The sequence below is a fragment of the Dreissena polymorpha genome, chromosome 11 (assembly GCF_020536995.1).
Source record: "Dreissena polymorpha isolate Duluth1 chromosome 11, UMN_Dpol_1.0, whole genome shotgun sequence".
NCBI classification, from domain to species: domain Eukaryota; kingdom Metazoa; phylum Mollusca; class Bivalvia; order Myida; family Dreissenidae; genus Dreissena; species Dreissena polymorpha.
The window spans coordinates 48334301-48357231 of record NC_068365.1 but is presented as its reverse complement, the minus strand read 5'-3'; the positions used below and the strand labels follow the sequence as shown (position 1 = coordinate 48357231).

General features: G+C 37.3%; 2 protein-coding genes across 4 annotated transcripts in view; both read right to left on the bottom strand.

Annotated features, from left to right (window-relative positions):
* LOC127851848 (uncharacterized) overlaps positions 1 to 22931 on the bottom strand; it is a 425589-nt gene that overhangs the window by 275274 nt on the left and 127384 nt on the right. The gene's annotated exons all lie outside the window — the stretch shown is intronic.
* The window catches only part of LOC127851823 (zinc finger protein 260-like), a 78780-nt gene that overhangs the window by 40304 nt on the left and 15545 nt on the right, over positions 1 to 22931 (bottom strand). For both annotated transcript variants that reach the window (XM_052385750.1, XM_052385749.1), the window contains exons 2-3: positions 14811 to 15160; positions 9549 to 10280 (exon numbers count right to left, since the gene is read on the bottom strand). In XM_052385750.1, coding sequence (XP_052241710.1) covers positions 9549 to 10280; positions 14811 to 15126 — 1048 coding nt within the window. In that variant the 5' untranslated portion in view covers positions 15127 to 15160. The remainder of the gene's footprint in view (positions 1 to 9548; positions 10281 to 14810; positions 15161 to 22931) is intronic.

The window sequence follows — 22931 nt, the reverse complement described above, 5'->3', positions numbered from 1 at the left end:
CCAAATTGTTCACATTTTTGACAAAGTGTTTTTAAACAACTGGAACAATTTTAGGACTCGCCTTACAACAATAAAACCTGCTAAAATCGCAAATCTTTCATAATCACACACAAACTACTGACTAACTGAAAATTGTAGGGGTAAAACATTTCAAGTTGTAATGTCTTATCTATCTAATGAATGGTTTCCATCTAACATCAACACAAAGGTCTTTGATGAAAGTGCCAGTTAATTGGGGTCAATTTCCAGGAGTGTTACACAATTACCACCTGGCAACAATGCAAGCACAGTTATAAATGAGTTTTATAGAGAGTAGCCTAGGATAAGTGAATGAAAAGTCAACTAAGATTCATATGTAACACTTCTTGTTGTTTTATTGGTTTTACCAATATGTTAAATTTCTGCAAAGATATACCGGTAGATAACAATCATAAGTAATGGCAATAATTAATTTGAGTAATGCAATAATTATAATTAGATATTTGGGTTGTAGTTAATGTTTCTGAATCCATTACCAGTATCATCATAATCATCATCATCATCATCATCATCATCATCATTGTGCACCAATATCCGCATTACAACTAGAGTGTTAACATGGTTTTAATATAGTCATATTATTAAAACTGCCGCTACCCTAGCGGCCATGTTTTTCAACAAACCGTAACCATTTTCGTACACAGCCAAGCTATCAATACAACAAATCTTCGGACCAAGTTCCAAGAAGATTGGGCTTTAAATGTTATTTCTAGAGTGTTAACAAGGTTTCACTATAGCCATATAAGCAAAGCTGCCTCGCCCTATTTTTCAACAGACCAAAACTATTTTCAAACTCAGCCTAGCTATCATAAAAACAAATGTTCAGAGCAAGTTTCATGAAGATTGGACAATAAATGTGACTCCTAGAGTGTTAACAAGGTTTAACTATAGCCATATAAGCAAAACTGCCCTGCCTCCTGACGGCCATGTTTTTTTACCGATCTGAACCATTTTCAAACTCAACCGTCATATCCAGGAAACAAATGTTCTGACCAAATTTCATGAAGATTGGACCAAAAATGTGACTTCTAGAGCGATCACATGTTTTCACTATATACATATAGACAAAACTGCCCCGCCCCCTGGCGGCCATGATTTTTCACCGATCTGGACCATTTTCGAACTCGTCCGAGATATCAATCAAACCAATGTTTTGACCAAGTTTCATGATCATTGGGCAAATATTGTGCGTTCTAGAGTGTTCACAAAGTTTCTCTATAGCCATATAAGGAATACTGCCCCGTCCCTGCCATGTTTTCAATGGACCGAAACCATTTTTGAACTCAACCAACATATCATTAAGACAAACATTTTGACAAAGTTACATGAAGATTGGGCATCAAATGTGACTTCTACAGTGTTCACAAGGTTTTTCTTTGTTTTGACCTAGTGAACTAGTTTTTGACCCAGCATGACCCAGTTTCGAACTCGGTCGAGGTATCATTGGGACAAATGTTCTGACCAAGTTTCATGAAGATCGGACAATAAATGTGGCCTCTAGAGTGTTCACAAGGCAAATGTTGACGACAGACGCACGACGGACAAAAGGCGATCACAATAGCTAACCATGAGCACGTTGTGCTCAGGTGAGCTAAAAAAAATTTGGTATGTATGGGGATACTTGTATGCACGTACAGAGGGACCAGTGCACTAAAGAATTTCATTTGAAGACAAAATCTTCTTTTAGATGCAAGCATATCAAACTTTGGTAATGTTTTACTCTTGTGTTATTCTGATTCATGTGTTACCCAAAATAGCTTAAACTTTAGTTTTGTATTGTTTTAAAATCATTTGAGTGATTACATTGTTCAATCTTAAGTTTCTATTAAAATCTGAGAAAGTATCGTGATGATTTGGGAAACATGAGACTTCTTCAGTGTTCGGCAGGATTTTAAAATACAGGTACTATATAATTAAACCTGCTCTACCCTCTCATGTTTTTCAAAGGACAAAATACATTTTCTGGCTAGCCAGAAATATCATAGGAACACAATTTCTCAGCACGTTTCATTATAATTGGGTACAAACAAATGAGCTGTGCTTTGTGAAAATAGGGTTTCATGCATGTGCATAAAGTCTTTCCCGGATAAACCTGTGCGTTCAGTTCACACAGGCTAATCAGGAACGACAATTTACACTTTTATGGTACTTTTCGTTTAAAGATCTCTTCTTAGCAAAAATCCACTTTAAGTGGAAAGTGTCATCCCTGATTAGCCTGTGCAGACTGTTCGTCTTTAATTTCCCTAGTGACCAAGTTTTTTACCCCATGTGACCCAGTTTTGAGCTATCATTGAGACAAATGCTCTCACAATCTAAATGTTGACCATGAAGAATTCACGACAAACAACAAATAAAAGATGAAAACAGAAGCTCATCAGCAGCTGGTACTGCTCAAGTGAGCTTTAAATATGCATTGCCGAATAAATATATAGTCAGAGTCAGTTTGTGTTATGTAGGAAATGCAAAACATATCATGCAATTACTTTGAGTTTATAAACATACGCTATTAAAGATTAACAGAGAACTATCTTAATGATATATTTTGACGTAAAATAAACAAGAGACCCATGACAGACCTGATGAGCTCACCTAAGTTCAAGGTACACCAATCATCCTTTTACTTGAACCTGTGATCTATTTTTTTACTCCATGTGATTCAGATTGAAGCATCGCAAAGCTATTGTCAAGATATGAATTCTGGCCAATTATCAGAAAGATCAATTCATAAATGTGGATTTTCTAAGACTTGAACTGGCAAACAGATGCTTGAACAAAGGTAACCCAGATTAGAATTTTGACTAGATTTTTTTTCAAGATAAGATAAAAACATTCTGCACACAATGCACACAATGGGGTTTCACAAGGTTTTTATAGGATTTTACCAAGAAACCTAGATTTCTGACAAACATAACACAGATTGAAACTCGAACAAGACCTTGACTAGATATACCATGTTACCATAATATATGCAGATTGCGTGAACCGTCTAAGTAGTGGTAACACGGTTTTCCTAAGATTTCACCTGGTGACCATGATGTGGAATACCATTGACCCAGAATGGAACTTGACCTAGATATTGTCATAAAACTCATTTTGGACAAGTTTCATCAAGATTGTCTTATAAATGTGGCATCTACAGGACTTGCTAACTTTGTTTTTGGATGCATGTGACCTAGATTTAAACTTAGCCTAGCTGTCAACAAGATATACATTCATTCCAAGGTCATCAATATGCAGTCATCAATGTGGGCTTTACAGAAGTAACCTTAGATTCAAACTGGGCAAAGAATATATTTAGGATGAACATTTAAACCAAGTTTCGAGATTTGATCACAAATGTTGTCGCTAGAATAAAAACAAGCAAAAAGATGATGACACACAAAGAAAATGTACTGCCTACAATCCATCACCATCAGGTGAGCTAAAAAATGTTACCTATTTGGTGTACTAAGTTTTGACCAAAGGGACAGGGTTCTTAAAGCAAGAGGGCCTTAAACCCTAAGTTGCCCTCATGATACATGATGAAAATAACCTGTTATGTGTAAAATGTGTGATGATCTAGGTTTCTTTACTTTGGTCCACATAACCTAAATGTGGTCTTAGACAGTATTTAATATGAGAAATATATAAATCATATTAATATTATAACAAGAGGGCCTGAGATAACAAGATATTATTGGGACAAATCTTCTGACCAAGTTTCACAAAGATCGGAAAATAAATGTGGCTTCTAGAGTGTTAACAAAGTTTTACTATAGCCATATAAGGAAAAATGCCCCGCCCCCTGGCAGCCATGTTTTTCAACCAACAGGCATCATTTTTGAACTCGTCCAAGATATTATCGGGATGAATCTTCTGACCAAGTTTCATGAAGATCAGACAGTAAATGTGGCCTCTAGAGTCTTAACAAGATTTTACTATAGCCATATAAGGAAAAATGCCCCGCCCCTTGAAAGCCATTTTTTTCAAGCAAACATAATTATTTTCGAACTCATCCAAGATATCATTGAGACCAATCTTCTTACCAAATTTCATGAAGATTGGACACTAAATGTGGCCTCTAGAGTGTTAACAAGGTTTTACTATAGCCATATATAGCCATATAGGGAAAAATTCCCCGCCCCTTGTGGCCATGTTTTTAAAGCAACCAAAACCATTTTCGAACTCATGCAAGATATCATTGGGACAAATCTTCTGACCAAATTTCATGATGATCGGAAAATAAATGTGACCTCTAGTGTTAACAAGGTTTTACTATAGCCATATAAGGAAAATAACCCCGCCCCCATGGTGGCCATGTTTTTCAACCAACCGGCATCATTTTTGAACTCGTCCAAGATATTATTAGGATGAATCTTCTGACCAAGTTTCATAAAGATCAGACTATAAATGTGGCCTCTAGAGTGTTAACAAGATTTTACTATCGCCTTATATAGCCATATAAGGAAAAATGCCCCGCCCCTTGGCGGCCATGTTTTTCATGCAAACATAACCATTTTCAAACTCATCCAAGATATCATTGAGACCAATCTTCTGACCAAATTTCATGAAGATTGGACACTAAATGTGGCCTCTAGAGTGTAAACAAGGTTTTACTAAAGCCATATATAGCCACATAAAAAAAAATGCCCCGCCCCTTGTGGCCATGTTTTTAAAGCAACCAAAACCATTTTCGAACTCATCCAAGATATCATTGGGACAAATCTTCTGACCAAGTTTCATGATGATCGGAAAATAAATGTGACCTCTAGAGTGTTAACAAGGTTTTACTATAGCCATAAAAGGAAAATAGCCCCGCCCCCGTGGTGGCCATGTTTTTCAACCAACTGGCATCATTTTTTAACTCTTTTCTTACCAAGTTTCATGAAGATTGGACTATAAATGTGGCCTCTAGACTATTAACAAGATTTTACTATAGCCTTATATAGCCATATAAGGAAAAATGCCCCGCCCCTTGGCGGCCATGTTTTTCATGCAAACGCAACCATTTTGAACTCATCCAAGATATCATTAAGACAAATCTTCTGACCATATTTCATCAAGATTGGACACTAAATGTGGCCTCTAGAGTGTTAACATGGTTTTACTATAGCCAAATAAGGAAAAATGCCCCGCCCCCTGACGGCCATGTTTTTCAACCAATTGGCATCATTTTCGAACTCATCCAAGATATTATTGGGATGAATCTTCTGACCAAGTTTCATTAAGATTGGAAAATAAATGTGGCCTCTAGAGTGTTAACAAGATTTTACTATAGCCATAATCCAGATATAGCCATATAAGGAAAAATGCCCCGCCCCTTGGCAGCCATGTTTTTTAAGCAAAGGTTACCATTTTTAAACTCATCCAAGATATCAGTGGGACAAATCTTCTGAGCAAGTTTCATGAAGATCGGAAAATAAATGTGGCCTCTAGAGTGTTAACAAGGTTTTACTATAGCCATATAAGGAAAAATGCCCCGCCCCCTGGCGGCCATGTTTTTCAACCAAATGGCATCATTTTCGAACTCGTCCAAGACATTATTTGGATGAATCTTCTGACCAAGTTTTATGAAGATTAGACAATAAATGTGGCCTCTAGAGTGTAAACAAGATTTTACTATAGCCATATATACATGTAGCCATATAAGGAAAAATGCCCGGCCCCTTGGCAGCCATGTTTTTCAAGCAAACGTAACCATTTTTGAACTCATCCAAGATATCATTGAAACCAATCTTCTGACCAAATTTCATGAAGATTGGACAATAAATGTGGCCTTTAGAGAGTTAACAAGGCAAATGTTGACGACGCACAACGCACCACACACAACGGACGACGGACAAAAAGCGATCACAAAAGCTCACCATGAGCACATTGTGCTCAGGTGAGCTAAAAAAAAACCACAAGTAACCCTTAGAGTTGGGCCAATATTGACCACAGGGGCATAATTTGAGCAGAATTAGTGGAGGGCACCAAATATCAAACCCCTTACACTTGTGGTTTCAGAGACTACAATTTTTAACTTATTAAATATATAAGTCTATGTAAGGCATGTGACCAATTGGTCATGGTTAGTTTTGTTATCCATGAAATATAATGTCCATGTCTCTTGCAGTTTCAGGGATGTTATACACTAAATATCAAAGTGGCCTTTTCAGAGAGTTTGGCAAATCAAAGTGGCCTTTTCACAGAGTTTGACATGTATTAAAATTTGTCATTAAAAGCTTTATATTGATAAATGTAAACACTGGATCTAAAACACTTCAGTAAAAAAACAAGAATAAAATTAAAGAATGAAAAACAAGCGATGTGTTTGTGAAACACTATGTCCCCATATATTTGACCTTTTACCTTGAAGGATGACCTTTACCTTTCACCACTCAAAATGTGCAGCTCCATGAGATACACATGCATGCTATTAATATCAAGTTTCTATCTTCAATATTGCAAAAGTGTACATTAAATGAGCGATTTTGACCCATATACTTGACATTTGTCCTTGGAGAATGACCTTGACCTTGACTTTTCACCACTCAAAATGTGCAGCTCTATGAGATACACATGCATGCCAAATATGAAGTTGCTATCTTCAATATTGCAAAAGTTATGACAAATGTTAAAATTGGAGCAAACAAACACACAAACGTACCAGCCAACCAACAGACAAGGCAAAAATAATATGTGCCCCACTTAAGTGGGCGGGTGACATAAAAAGTAATCCTCAACTAGGCTCGAACCACTGACCCCTGGAGTAAAAGTCTATCGCTTATAGCAATCGGCCATCTGTGTTTATACATTGTACACTGAATGATGTATTTTATACTTTATATACATGTAAGCAATCATCGTAGTATCTCAAAATATAATGACAACAACAGAACTCTCCAAATTGTTCAATCATTTTGCATTGCAATGCTTTATAATTTTCAGGTTTTTAAATTGTCAAAAGATGCATATAATGGATATATAAGAGCATGGTAAATGTTCAGGATTACTGTGCCCTCACACATGTCGTAACTACAACGAAATGTAAAAAAGAAGATTTTTGATGTTTTCATCTTAAAAGGGCCTTTTCACAGATTTTGGCAAGTTTTGAAGTTTGACATTAAATGCTTCATACTGATAAATGTTAACATTGGACATAAAAAGCTCCAGTAAAAAGTAAAGAATAAAATTAAAAAAAAAAAAAAAAAGAAGAAGACTACCGTATTTTCCCTTGTATAGCGCGCGGATTTTTACCTCCAAATTTCAAATAAAAAAGTTTGTGCATGGTATACATTGATACAACGCTAAATGGCTGCTAAATTGAAAAAAAATCATTGCGTAATCGTAAATATTTATAATAGCCGCCATCTTTTTATTCCAGAAAACTACACCCTATAATCTTGCAGACTGAAGGGACCGTTGTCGAAACAACAAAAAGTCGGTAAGAAAAAGTTGATATTGCCAAGCAATATGTGTACCCTACTGGCTCCACCATTGTCAGAAATAAAAAATAAATTATTTGTTGCCATAACAACCAGAATTTATGACGTAGGAACAAAAAGAAATGACATGCATAATGTCCTTATTGCCATCTATATATGTTTCAAGCTTTATAATAAAATATTAAAAACTTTTAAAGTTATCGCAGGATCCAGAAAAGTGTGACAGACTGATGGAGAGACAGACTCACAGAGCGCAAACCGTAAGTCCCCTCCGGTGAAACCGGAAGGGAACAAAAAGGTAACCCTCAGCAGGGCTTGAACCACTGACCCCTGGAGTCCTGTAGTAACAAGGATATCAGTAAAACTGATGGATGCTCCCCAATGATGCTTTGTCGAAATATGGGTCAATTGTGTGGAAAAAAGTGAGAACTTGAGAAAATCTAATATTAGCCTCAGTGACCTTGACCCCAGTGACCTTAAACGTTATCAAAAGGTAGAGGTCCATGCAATTTACCTACATGCCAAATATGAAAGAGATCGGTAAAGTATTGAAGGTGCTATAATAAACTGTAACAAAAGTGTGACGGAAAAATCTATTATTAGCCTTGGTGACCTTGACCTTGACCCAGTGACCTCAAACGTCATCAAAAGGTAGAGGTCCATGCAAGGTATCTACATGCCAAATCTAAAAGAGATCGGTAAAGTATTGAAGGTGCTATGAGAAACTGTAACAAAAGTCTATTATTAGCCTTGGTGACTTTGACCCCAGTGACCTTAAACATCATCAAAAGGTTGAGGTCCATGCAAGGTACATGCCAAGTATGAAAGAGATCGGTAAAGTATTGAAGGTGCTATGAGAAACTGTAACAAAAGTGTGACAGAAAATCTATTATTAGCCTTGGTGACCTTGACCTTGACCCAGTGACCTCAAACAACATCAAAAAGTAGAGGTCCATGCAAGGTATCTACATGCCAAATATGAAAGAAATCGGTAAGGTATTGAAGGTTCTATGAGAAACTGTAACAAAAGTCTATTATAAGCCTTGGTGACCTTGACCCCAGTGACCTCAAACGTCATCAAAAGGTAGAGGTCCATGCAAGGTACCTACATGGCAAATATGAAAGAGATCGGTAATGTATTAGAGGCGCTATGAGAAACTGTAACAAAAGTGTGACGGAAAAATCTATTATTAGCCTTGGTGACCTTGACCTTGACCCCAGTGACCTCAAACGTCATCAAAAGGTAGAGGTCCATGCAAGGTATCTACATGCCAAATATGAAAGAGATCGGTAAAGTATTGAAGGTGCTATGAGAAACTGTAACAAAAGTGTGATGGAAAAATCTATTATTAGCCTTGGTGACCTTGACCCCAGTGACCTCAAGCGTCATCAAAAGGTAGAGGTCCATGCATGGTATCTACATGCCAAATATGAAAGAGATCGGTGAAGTATTAAAGGTGCTATGAGAAACTGTTAAAAAAGTGTGACGTACGGAAGGACAAACTGGCAACTATAAGCTTCCCATATATATATACGGGGAGCATAAAACGTCTACCACTAAGACCACTCGACCATCCTTCCGGATACAATGCCAGATGTATTTGATACTTTATATAAACAATCCTCGTTGTTTCACAAAATATAATGACAACAACAGAACTCTCTAAATTATTAATTCGTTTCGCGTTGCAACACTTTATAATTTTTTTTAAATCATCAAAAGATGCATATAGTGGCTATTTTAGAGCATGGTAAATGTTCAGTATTACTGTTTCCTCACAAATATCATAACTAAAACGAAAATTTGCCAATCTGAAACAACTTTTTTCAATTTTGGCAATTTACAAATACATAAAAAGGCCCCTTTAATGAATGTATTGTGCTTTATGAGTGTTCACTTATCTGTGAATCAAGATACCTTGTTTTTGACCTCACATGACCTAGTTTCGAACTCAATCAAGATATAATTGGAAAAAATCTTTCAACCAAAGTTCATGAAGATCAGAAAAAAAAAGTGGCCTCTAGAGTGTAAAGAGGACACAATGTTGTCCTGTGTGTATTCTCACATGCACAATGAGGTGGGACTGATGATAAAACTCTTACCACGAACACTGCAACTGTGTTGCCCGTCTCCTGTATGAATCCTCATGTGCAACTTGAGTTGGCCTTTGGTGACAAAGCCCTTTCCACAAACACTGCAACTGAAGGGCCGCTCTCCCGTGTGAATACTCATGTGCTGCTTGAGTGTGTTTTTGGCATAAAAGCCCTTTCCACAAACGCTGCAACTGTAGGGCCGCTCTCCTGTGTGACTCCTCATGTGCAACTTGAGTTGGCCTTTGGTGACAAAGCCCTTTCCACAAACACTGCAACTGAAGGGCCGCTCTCCCGTGTGAATACTCATGTGCTGCTTGAGTGTGTTTTTGGCATAAAAGCCCTTTCCACAAACGCTGCAACTGTAGGGCCGCTCTCCTGTGTGACTCCTCATGTGCAACTTGAGTTGGCCTTTGGTGACAAAGCCCTTTCCACAAACACTGCAACTGAAGGGCAGCTCTCCCGTGTGAAAACTCATGTGCTGCTTGAGTGTCTTTATGGTAAAAAAGCCCTTTCCACATACGTTGCAAATATGTGGTCGCTCTTTACTACAAATCCTTGCATGATTAGTACTTGACGAAATGAACCCCTCATTGTACTGAAGCCTATTTTGACTTGGAGATGTAATGCCTGTTGCATTGTGTACACTTTGGTGTCTCCTGAATCCCTGCACCTCTGAGAACTCTGCCTTGCATACTGAGCATGTGTACAGACCACCAGCAGTCTCTGCACAATCGGGAGCCCCTATGAAACGCCAAAAAATTAGACAATCAATTCAATGACACAACATTATAATAAGCAAATAAATGCGTATTGAATACATGTGAGGTTTTCCAAGTCGGCTTACTTGATAAAAAAAAAATTGCACAACAAGCAGATTATTGTGGTATTGTTATAAAATCTTAACAAACAGTCTCATTGATTCCACATGATCCAGTTTCCAGCTACTCTGTGATATCACTTTCACACATTTTATTGGCAAAGTCTTCTATAAATGTTTAACCTTAATGTTACATTATGAATGTTTACGATGTATTCTTTCAATTTTACTTAGTATATCAGTTTGTTACCTCAAAAACTCAGATTTTAACTTGATTGTTATATCATTAACATAATATTTGTAAATAACTTTGAATTATGAAATGGCCATCAATGTGGCTTGTAAGAGTTGAGCTTTTTATGATCTGAAGTATTACCTGGGGTCGTATTGCAGAAACATCTTAAGTCATTTCTTAAATATTTTCACTAAAGTTCAAAATTAGAATGTTATGTATTTCTTTACTAAATAAAGACATGCATGTTTTTTTGGTATTGACATTATGATGTTATTTTGACTGGTTACAGTCTGGACCAGTTCTATTGCGGCCATCTTTGACCTTTATGTGTCAAATTGACCTTTAAGTAAGGGGCTCACGTATTGGCGCTACTGTGTCTCAAAGCTGGGATCATTTAAGGAAAGTTCATTAAAAATTGTCTTATATATATAGTAAAAATTGTCTGGACTTAATGAGGATGGCATTGTAGCAAAATAAACAAGAGGGCGGTGGGCCCTAAGGCGCTCACCTGAGACCCGTAGGAAGTAGCTAAAAATGTGACTTCAAGAGTGTTTAATAGCATTTTAAATATATAAATATCAGGAAAAAGACGCCCCTGGCGGCCATGATTTTTTTATGATCCGAACCATTTTCGAACTCACCCGCCATATCCAGGAAACAAAATGTTCTGAACAAATTTCATGAAGATTGGGCAAAAAATGTGTCTTCTTGACAGTTCACATGTTTTCATTATATGCATATAGAGAAAACTACCCAACCCCCTGTCGGCCATGTTTTTCAAATGATCACGACCATTTTCAATCTTGTCCGAGATATCTACACAACCAATGTTTTGACCAAATTTCATGATGATTAGGCAAAAAATGTGACTTCTAGAGTGTTCACAAGCTTTTTTACTATATAAATATAAGGCAAGACCCCTCCCCCCTGGTGGCCATGTTTTTTAATGATCCATACCATTTAAAAACTCAACCATGGTATCCAGGAAACAAATGTTCTGACCAAATTTCATGAAGATTGGGCAAAAAATGTCTCTTCTATACGGTTCACATGTTTTCACTACATACATATAGAGAAAACTGCCCTGCATGGCGGCCATGTTTTTCCACCAATCATGACCACTTTCGAACTCGTCCGAGATATCTATAAAATCAATGTTTAGACAAAATTTCATGATGATTAGGCAAAAAATGTGACTTCTAGAGTGTTCACAAGTTTTTTTAATATATAAATATAAGGAAAATGACCCCCCCCCCACCCATGGCGGCCATGTTATTTTACCAATCAGAACCATTTTCACACCCAACCGTCGTATCTAGAAAACAAATGTTCTGACCAAATTTCATGAAGATTGGACCAAAAATGTGACTTCTAGAGTGTTCACATGTTTTCACTATATACATATAGAGAAAACTGCCCCGCCCCCTGGCGGCAATGATTTTTCACCGATCTGGACCATTTTCGAACTCGTACGAGATACTAATAAAACCAATGTTTTGACCAAGTTTGATGATGATTGGGCAAAAATTGTGACTTCTAGAGTGTTCACAAGGTTTCTCTATAGCCATATAAGGAATTCTGCCCCGCCCCCTGGCGGACATGTTTTTCAACGGACCGAAACCATTTTTGAACTGAACCAACATATCATTAAGACAAACATTTTGACAAAGTTACATGAAGATTGGGCATCAAATGTGACTTCTACAGTGTTTACAAGGTTTTCCTTTTTTTGACCTAGTGATATAGTTTTTGACCCGGCACAACCCAGTTTCAAACTCGGCCGAGATTTCATTGGGACAAAGCTTCTGACCAAGTTTCATGAAGATGGGACAAGAAATGTGGCCTCTAGAGTGTTAACGAGCAAATGTTTACTGACGGACAGAAGGACGGACGGATGGACGGACATACGACGGACAAAGACCGGTCACAAAATCTCACCTAAGCAATCAGGTGAGCTAAAAAACCAGTGTTTTGACCAACTTTCATGATGATTGGGCAAAAATTGTGACTTCTAGAGGTATTTACAAGGTTTCTCTATAGCCAAATAAGGAAAACTGCCCCGCTCAATGGTGGCCATGTTTTTTAACGGACCGGAACCACTTTTGAACTCGACCAACATATCATTAAGGCAAACATTTTGACAAAGTTACATGAAGATTGTGCATGAAATGTGACTTCTACAGTGTTTACAAGGTTGTTTTTTTACCTAGTGACGTAGTTTTTGACCCAGCATGACCCAGTTTCGAACTTGATCGAGATATGATTGGGACAAATCTTCTGACCAAGTTTCATGAAGATCGGACATGAAATGTGGCCTCTAGAGTGTTACCAAACCAAATGTGGACGACGAACGGACAGACATAAGACGGACAAAGACTGGTCAAAAAAGCTCACCTGAGCAATCAGGTGAGCTATCCAAAAAAAAATTTCATTGGAAAAAAAAAGTAACGGTTATACTAATATTTCAGAACAAAGACAACATATCTTTTATAACCTTAACACGGAGACGAAAAATCAATAATGCAATGAAACACATCTATATCTTTAAATGAAATGAGTCCTAAAAGCACCTTTTGTAACATCAGGCAATTTTAAACACTCCATTACATGACATGCGTTCTTCTCCCATTAAAAAACGAAAAACTGCGCTTCGTGTCCGTAATTTGATGCACACCATTACCCAATACGATGCCTGTTGCATAAATCTTATATAAGATAAACTACTTATACACAAATTATGTGTTTGCTCTTACTCTACTTATGAGATTGTCCATGAAAAAAAATCGAGGTAGATCGATCCCCGTGTCGTCGCGGTAATGTTTGTTAAAGTTGTTGTTGTCATGAAAACTCTTTGATTTACAACGCAAAACATCTTATTTGAACTGAAGTGAATTAATTTAATCATATTTGTCAACTTCGCTTTTGCTTTATTTTGATAATTTAATTCAAAGTGTAATGTTAGCAAGTGCTTTTTTACTGGAATTGTAAACAAGGAGTCAGTTAAAGTCTTCCGAAAATTTGCAGTCTGTGTGAATACCGGTAGACAGTTTGACGTCATCAAAGGAAAGCCGCTTTCTGTCTGAAGCAATAAAGCGACATATTTCGCGCAGACAAAGTTGGCTTCCTTTGTCTAGCAATCAACATGCTGAACAAATTGTGTGTTTGTTTCTCAATTGCAATCCTCCAATTTAATAATAGCACGTGCATAGCTCCGCCTTCGAATCTTTTGCAGAGAACTGAGGCAGAGTTTAATGGTTAATTGAGCTAGTGTTTTACACAAGTTGAGTTCTGATTTGCCGAAATTACTCTGCCTTAAGCATTGAAACGACATTTATCAATGATTTTCCGAGATATACCTATTTGTTCCGATTTCCAAACTTTCTGTACAGTTCCTAACTATAATTAACATGTTAAACAATATAGTTGCGTCACAGACTCGGAAATAAATTTTGATGGGGTCGACATTTTACTGACGCTGATGTTCCTATTGTCTGTAATTTTTACCCAAAATAAATTTTGGGAAGTGCCCATAAAAGGACTGGTACATAATGTGTCACATTGAAAAATATCCTGATCTCTGCAATATATGTGAACCAATTGTTGATTGTACTTACTTGATTATATTCGCAACCGTACTCGAACCGGATCGTTTTTTTTCTGTTTCGCTCGTTTTTCAGTGCGGTCAGGAATAAAATATATAAAAAAAAGACGATTTTCCGATTTTATTTGTTTTCCCCATTTTCTAAAAATTAGGGTCGGCAGTTTTGTAAACCAAGAAATATAAAAGTCATGGCTTAATTGGTGCCACGTTCGGCTAAGGGTGCATTTTTGAATAGATGAAAGCTTGTCAGATTTTTTTTTTTTTAAAGGTCACAGTGACCTTGACCTTTGAACTAGTGACCCTAAAATGGGTGTGGCGTGTAGAACTCATCAAGGTGCATCCAATGTTAAGGTTTTAGCACGACGAGGACGGGGGACGTCGGATGACATGACGAGCTGGCTATGACAATATCTCGCGTTTTCTCCGAAAACGCTGAGCTTATAAAACCCAGGAAAATAACAGGAATATAGGCTGTTAATGTGATACATGTACAGGATTTTTGAAAAACATACAGGAAAATATAGGTATACAGGAATTGTTTGACAGACTGCAGTTATTGTTTATGCAAACAATTCTAGGACAGAGTGCAAACAATGTGAGAACAGAGGTTCAGCATACCTAGAGTAGAGTCTTCTAATTCTGTCCTCACATTTCCATCTGTAACAGGTTCCTGGTTACTCGAAAGGACTGCATGTAACGATTGGCTAGCATAGGTTTCATTTTTGTCTCTGATGGAATCAACAATGTGCTGTGCAACATGCTGTCTCAAGCTAATCAGGTCTTGCAGACCACGCCCGCAGGTGTCGCACCAGAACTGCCCATCATCTTTGCTATAAAAACTGTCATGTGATGTCAATTTGTCTGGAATTTCACAGCAGATGTCATTTGATGCTGATATCTCTCGATCGCCGCAGTGGTTTGCATTTGTCAACATCTCTCGATCAACAGTGTGGAAGTCACTACAATACCTGGAAGATGATATCAATATCAATTACTGATTTGTAATTTTAGTTATTCATAGCTCAATTTGTAGTGTAAAAATTTTGATTAACACATGGGTTTGCAACTTTGCAAATGTTTAAATATATCAACTATTTACATACACTGGCAGCTGATGTCTCAATCTTTTGATTACCACATAGTGGCCATGGTGTATTGTTTGCATTGATTTCATGCCCTGTACAAAACAGTCAAACCATTTTATTACTGTTTTTCTAGGGACGGTAACTATTTTCAAACTCAGCCCAGATATCATTAAAACAAATGTTCTGAAAAAGTTTCCTAAAGAATGGACTTCTAGAGTGCTTACAAGGTTTTACTTCAGCCACATAAGGAAACAAGAGGACCAAGATGGTCCTAGTTCGCTCACCTGAGAGGAGTCGGTTCATTCAATCTTTACCAAACATCAAACTTGACCTAGATATTGTACAGACAAACATCCTGGTCAAGTTTCATCATTATTGAACCAAAACTCTGGCATATGGATTGATTTTGTTTTTGTAAGATTTGACCTGGTGACCTATATTTTGAGTTGACCCCCCCCCCTTACCAAACATCAAACTTTGCTTACAAAAATAAATATTACATGTATGACCTAGATTCATAAAATCTGAAACAAAATTGTGACCTCTAGAGTGTTTAAAAAGGATTGTGTATAATATAATGAAAATTTAGACAATCTAATTATTATGGCATTAATTATGTGATTTATATAAAACCAATCTTTTCACTAAGTTTCATGATGATTGGAAAAAAAGTGACTTCTAGAGTGTTCATATGCTTTTTTTACTATATAAATATAAGAAAACTGCCCCCCCCCCCGGCAGCCATGTTATTCAACTGACCGGAACCATTTTCAAACTCAACTCTTATAATTCAAGGAAACAAATGTTCTGACCAAATTTCATGAAAATTGGGCCAAAAATGTGACTTTTAGAGTGTTCACATGTTTTCACTATATACATATAGAGAAAAATGCCCTGCCCTCTGGCGGCCATGTTTTTTCACCGATCTGGACCATTTTCGAACTCGTCCAAGATATCAATAAAACCAATCAATGTTTTGACCAACTTTCATGAGGATTGGGCAAAAATTGTGACTTCTAGAGTGTTTACAAGGTTTCTCTAAAGCCAAATAAGGAAAACTGCCCCCCCCCCGGCAGCCATGTTATTCTACTGACCGGAACCATTTTTTAACTCAACTCTCATATCAAGGAAACAAATGTTCTGACCAAATTTCATGAATTTCACTTTATACATATAGAGAAAAATGCCCCGCCCACTGGCGGCCATGTTTTTTCACTGATCTGGACCATTTTCGAACTCGTCCGAGATATCAATAAAACCAATGTTTTGACCAACTTTCAAGATGATTGAGTACAAATGGTGACTTCTAGAGTGTTTACAAGGTTTCTCTATAGCCAAATAAGGAAAACTGCCCCCCACTCTGGCAGCATTGTTATTCAACTGACCGGAACCATTTTCAAACTCAACTCTCATATCAAGGAAACAAATGTTCTGACCAAATTTCATGAAAATTGGGCCAAAAATGTGACTTCTAGAGTGTTCACATGTTTTCACTATAAACATATAGAGAAAAATGCCCCGCCCACTGGCAGCTTTGTTTTTCACCGATCTGGACCATTTTCGAACTCGTCCAAGATATCAAGAAAACCAATATTTTGACCAACTTTCATGATGATTGGGCAAAAATTGTGACTTCTATAGTGTTTACAAGGTTTCTCTATAGCCAAATAAGGAAACTGCCCCCCGACAGCCATGTTATTCTACTGACCGGAACCATTTTCGAACTCAACTCTCATATCAAGGCCACAAATGTTCTGACCAAATTTCATGAAAATTAGGCCAAAAATGTGATTTCTAGAGTGTTCACATGTTTTCACTATATACATATAGAGAAAATGCCCCGCCCCTGGTGGCCATATTTTTAAAGCAACCAAAACCATTTTCAAACTCATCCAAGATATCATTGGGACAAATCTTCTGACCAAGTTTCATGATGATCGGAAAATAAATGTGACCTCTAGAGTGTTAACAAGGTTTTACTATATACATATAAGGAAAATAGCCCCGCTCTGTGGTGGCCATGTTTTTCAACCAACCCGCATCGTTTTTGAACTCGTCCTAGATATTATTGGGATGAATCTTCTGACCCAATTTCATGAAGATCGGACTATAAATGTGGCCTCTAGAGTGTTAACAAGGTTTTACTATAGCCTTATAATGCCATATAAGGAAAAATGGCCCGCCCCTTGGCAGCCATGTTTTTCAAGCAAAGGTTACCATTTTCAAACTCATCCAAGATATCAGTGGGACAAATCTTCTGAGCAAGTTTCATGAAGATCGGAAAATAAATGTGGCCTCTAGAGTGTTACCAGGGTTTTACTACAGCCATATAAAGAAAAATGCCCCGCCCCCTGGCTGCCATGTTTTTCAACCAACCGGCATCATTTTGAACTCGTCCAAGATATTATTGGGATGAATCTTCTGACCAAGTTTTATGAAGATCCCACAATAACTGTGTAGATTTTACTATAGTCATTTATAGCCATATAAGGAAAAATGCCCCCCCCCCCCCCCTGGCAACCATGTTTTTCAAGCAAACGTAACCATTTTCGAACTCATCCAAGATGTCATTGAAACCAATCTTCTGAGCAAATTTCATGAAGATTGGACAATAATTGTGGCCTCTAGAGAGTTAACAAGGCAAATGCTGACGCCGCACAACGCACAACGGACGACGAACAAAAAGGATCACAAAAGCTCACCATGAGCACGTTGTGCTCAGGTGAGCTAAAAATGTCACAGGTAATAATAATTAATATCAAGTTCTATTTCTATATTTTATTTTCATTCTACTCAACTTTACTTTGTCCACATTACTTAATTTCTAATAATTAATACTCTCTTTAGACATCCTATTCTTAATGCTCCTATAACCCTCACTAACTGTCACATCCATCCCTAACTCCCTTCTCACAGCATTCTGAGACACCCCTAGTTCCTTTCTTCCAATCAAATCTAATTATCTTAATAAGCATCTTTCAGTCATTGGCCATATTCATATCTTCTACATATCAAACTGCCACTCACAGCATTTTACAACCCTGTTACCCCCTACTATTTCAGTCACACATGTTGTAACAGTCTACCTCTTAACCTGTTGGACCTATTTCTCAATAGGTGTACCCGAGTTCTCTTTGATCATTATCTAAGGGTCTTTGGTATTAGCACATCAATATAATTAAAGAAAACTTACATATTTATCAACATACATGAGAGATAAACTGATGTGCATCATAAAACATATTAAAATATACTTTCATAACTTGACCCTGGTTACACAAACACGAAGAGGGATAAGTCTACTTAATTACATGTTGATCTCAAATACATGTTTGAATGTTTAACATAATAAATTACAAATCAGACACATGAACCATACTAATCTAAGTGCAAAAGAGGAATAATCCTGATTGAAGGCATATCAACATTTATAGGTATTGGTCATTTAACTCTTTGAGTGCTGGAACCGAATTTTGAAGGCCTTTGCAAACAGTTTGGATCCAGATGAGACGCCACAGAACGTAGCGTCTCATCAGGATCCAAACTGTTTGCTATTCTGATAGTATTCTTTGAAAAAAATCGAAGAAAATGCTAATTTTAGAAATTCAGCAGACAACATTTTAGCAGACAACAAATTTCCCAGCATGCAAAGGGTTAATGAGTATGAGCACCTCTGTTGAGGATATAGAGACATGGTGATGTTGCCAGCAAACATAACCAGAATTATCTTGGTATAAAATGCGGAGAATTGTGCTTAATTGCAAGTAAAAATTATGGGCCTTGGTAAATGTCCTCACATGATTATCCCTAAGACATCGTGTCACGTTTCACTTGAATATCTATCAGTTATAGTTACATCTGCATGCTAACCTTAATCTAACTTTAATATTACACGCAATCCATAAAAAGACTTGAAACAACTTAAATGTATTAGCGGCCATAATCCTGTTTTGATACTGATTTTATAGCCGAAATCGAGCTATAATCCCAATTGCAAAAAGTATACTTTTTTCCCAAAATTTGCTAAAAAATTCCCAATTGGGGAAACAAAACGCTAATGACATCGGCTGTTTCGCTTTATGCGAAGCGTAGTCGGATCCGGTCTCGTATGGGTTTTAGACTATACTTCGATATGGATAACGTCGGCATTATCCGTGTGCACGATACTCTACGTGTTCTTCAGGCGCTTATTATAATTGCGATGAAATTCAAGCGTTTTGTGATTCTGCCTCATGGAAAACAAATATGTCCCACAATTCAAAACCCTGGCGGCAAAACGAAAACTGTTAATTTTGTTAAGTAAGCGTCATTAAATAAACAAACATCGTCAAGAAGTACAAGTCTTCCCATTGTAACTCCTTCCATTGTTAATGATTGAAGTTTAATAACAAGTGACTCTTTTCATGCTTTTGCATCGTTGCATCATCATTGACTTCCGAAAGCAAAGTGATGACTGATATTCAACATCTTGAAAGCAGTAGTACTTCAGAAGAAGATGAAGCACCTCCAAATAAAATGGTGCCTGATGTGACTGACTTTGTGTAAGCTTTTTATGTGGAAAACTGTTGATCATGGCGGTGTTTGTGATTAATAATGCTGAACTCATTAATGTAGTTTTAAATCTCAATTTATTTTCCCAATTTTTTTAAAATACCGATGAAATTCCCAATTTCAAAGCCATGGGCTATCTTCCCAAAAAGCTGAAATAGGCCCTGTAAATCTTGGTCAGTGAATGTTTATAACGACCCTAAATAAATATTTGAAGTTTGATTTCAATATGATTGTAGAAGATACAGAGATATGGAGTAACAGTCAGTCAGTTTTAACCTGAATAACCTTAGAACAAAATGGGTCATGATTCTGCTTGATTGCAGTACAGAGGAATAAGTGATCCTACACAATGTGAAATACTTTCAATTAAATGCCTGTAGACACAGATTTTGCATCATCACCAGAGCATTAGGCCAAGTAGATGCCGAAATGTTGGTGAGTAGTATAGCTGGGACCGTTCAGTTAATTGACCAGCTAAAAATCAACAATTGGTGATTGCATGGTGACAAACAAAAATTGGCTGAAAAAGAAAACTTTTGTCCATACTCTTTATGAATGACACATTATCTGCCATTTAGCTTTTAGTTGTGAGGGTTAGCTCACGACTAAATTTACAGAGCATATTTTGCAAATCAGTATGTGCTAAAACGCCTTAGCTATGCTAAGAACCGTAACTCACTATGCTAGGAACGATTACCGCTGCCTGTCTGCACTGCAGACAACGAATGCTTAGGAGCGTTTGCTCTTCTACTGCTGTGAGTGTATTTACCAGCTTGTAAGATGACATTGGCCAGTCTAGTGTTTATCATTGAAATCTGTACATATTGGCTGCTTTCAGGGAAAACGGAGCTTAATGCATGTCAAATAAGATTAGCCTGTGCACACTGATTAGCCTGTGCAATGCGCACAAGCTAATCAAGGACAACATCAGCGATCAACTTCAGTGCCTTCAGCGCTTTGATTAAACTAAGGGGCAAGTCCAGTACATGTATAAACAAGATGTGTTTGTGAAACACAATGTCCCCCTATATGATGTTTGACATTGTAGGATGACCTTGACCTTGTGAAGGATGACCTTGACCTTTCACCACTCAAAATGTGCAGCTCCATGAGATACACATGCATGCCAAATATCAAGTTGCTATCTTCAATATTGCAAAAGTATTCATAAAATAAGCGATTTGGGCCACATATATTTGACCTCTGACCTTGAAGGATGACCTTGACCTTGACCTTTCACCACTCAAAATGAGCAGCTCCATGAGATGCACATGCATGCCAAATATCAAGTTGCTATCTTCAATATTGCAAAAGTATTCATAAAATGAGCGATTTTGGCCACATATAATTGACCTCTGACCTTGAAGGATGACCTTGACCTTGACCTTTCACCACTGAAAATGTGCAGCTCCATGAGATACACATGCATGCCAAATATCAAGTTGCTATCTTCAATATTGCAAAAGTATTCATAAAATGAGCGATTTTGGCCACATATATTTGACCTCTGACCTTGAAGGATGACCTTGACCTTGACCTTTTACCACTCAAAATGTGCAGCTTCATGAGATACACATGCATGCCAAATATGAAGTTGCTATCTTCAATATAGCAAAAGTTATTGCAAAATGTTAAAGTTGGCGCAAACAGACAGACAGACCAACAGACCAACAGACAGGGCAAAAACAATATGTCCCCCACTACTATAGTGGGGGACATAAAAATCAGATAAATTTTGTATAACAGAGCTTTTTTTATTCTTTTGTTGAAGCTGAATATTGGCTTTATTATATTGAAATGATTATTTGAATTCGTGCTGTTTCCCTCACACACAAAACAAGAGGGCCATGATGGCCCTGTATCGATCCACTGCTGAAAAAAGGCTGAAACAAATATTTTCGGCATGTGCAAATACTTAAATATAGGCCCTATTTAAGTACATGTACACTTTTGTGACCCCCTGGGCTTGGTCAAATTTAACCCCAGGGGCATAATTTGAGCAAACTTTGTAGAGGACTACTATATCTCACTACATACAAAATGTGGTAGCCCTAGGTCTTACAGTTAAGGACAAGAATATTTTTAAAGTTTCCACAAAATAAGCAAGATATAAGCGTTTATAATGCTCAATTTTGTGACCTGCTGGTCAGGGTCAAAGACCCAAAGGGCATAATTTGAACAAACCTTGTAGAAGACTGTCTATAAGATGTTACTGCATACCAAATTTGGAAGTCATAGTCCGAATGGTTTTCGACAAGAAGATTTTTAAAGATTTCACAAAATAGGCGCTTTATAAGCGTTTATTTAATTTTGTGACCCACCAGGGCAGGGTCACAGTTGATCCCAGAGGCATTATTTGAACAAATTTGGTAGAGGTTTATTAGATGTCACTACATACCAAATTTGGTAGCCCTTGGCCCAATGGTTATGGACAAAAAGATTTTTAAAGTTTTCACAAAATAGGCCCCATATAAGTTTTGTGACCCCCGGGGCAGGGTCAAATTTGACCAAAGGGGCATAATTTGAACAAACTTGGTAGAGAACTATTTGATGTCACTACATACCAAATTTGGTAGCCCTATGCCTTATGGTTAAGTACAAGGAGATGTCAAATTTGACCCCTGGGGCATAATTTGAACAAACTAAGTAGAGGACTACACAATGTCACTACATACCAAATTGTGTAGCCCTAGGCTTAATGGTTATGGACCAGATTTTTTTTTAAGTTTTCACAAAATAGGCATTATATAAGCATATGTTCAATTTTGTGACCCCCGGGGCAGGGTCAAATTTGACCCCAGTGATAAAATTTGTACAAATTTGGTAGAGGACTATTAGATGTCACTACATACCAAATTTGATAGCCCTAGGCCGGATTGTTATGGACAAGAAGATTTTTGAAGTTTTCACAAAATAGGCCTTATAATTATAAGCAATTGTTCAATTTTGTGACCCCCCGGGGCAGGGTCAAATTTGACCCCAGGAATAAAATTGTAACAAATTTGGTAGAAGACTATTAGATTCACTATATACCAAATTTGATAGCCATAGGCCTGATGGTTATGGACAAAAAGATTTTTAAAGTTTTCACAATATAGGCCTT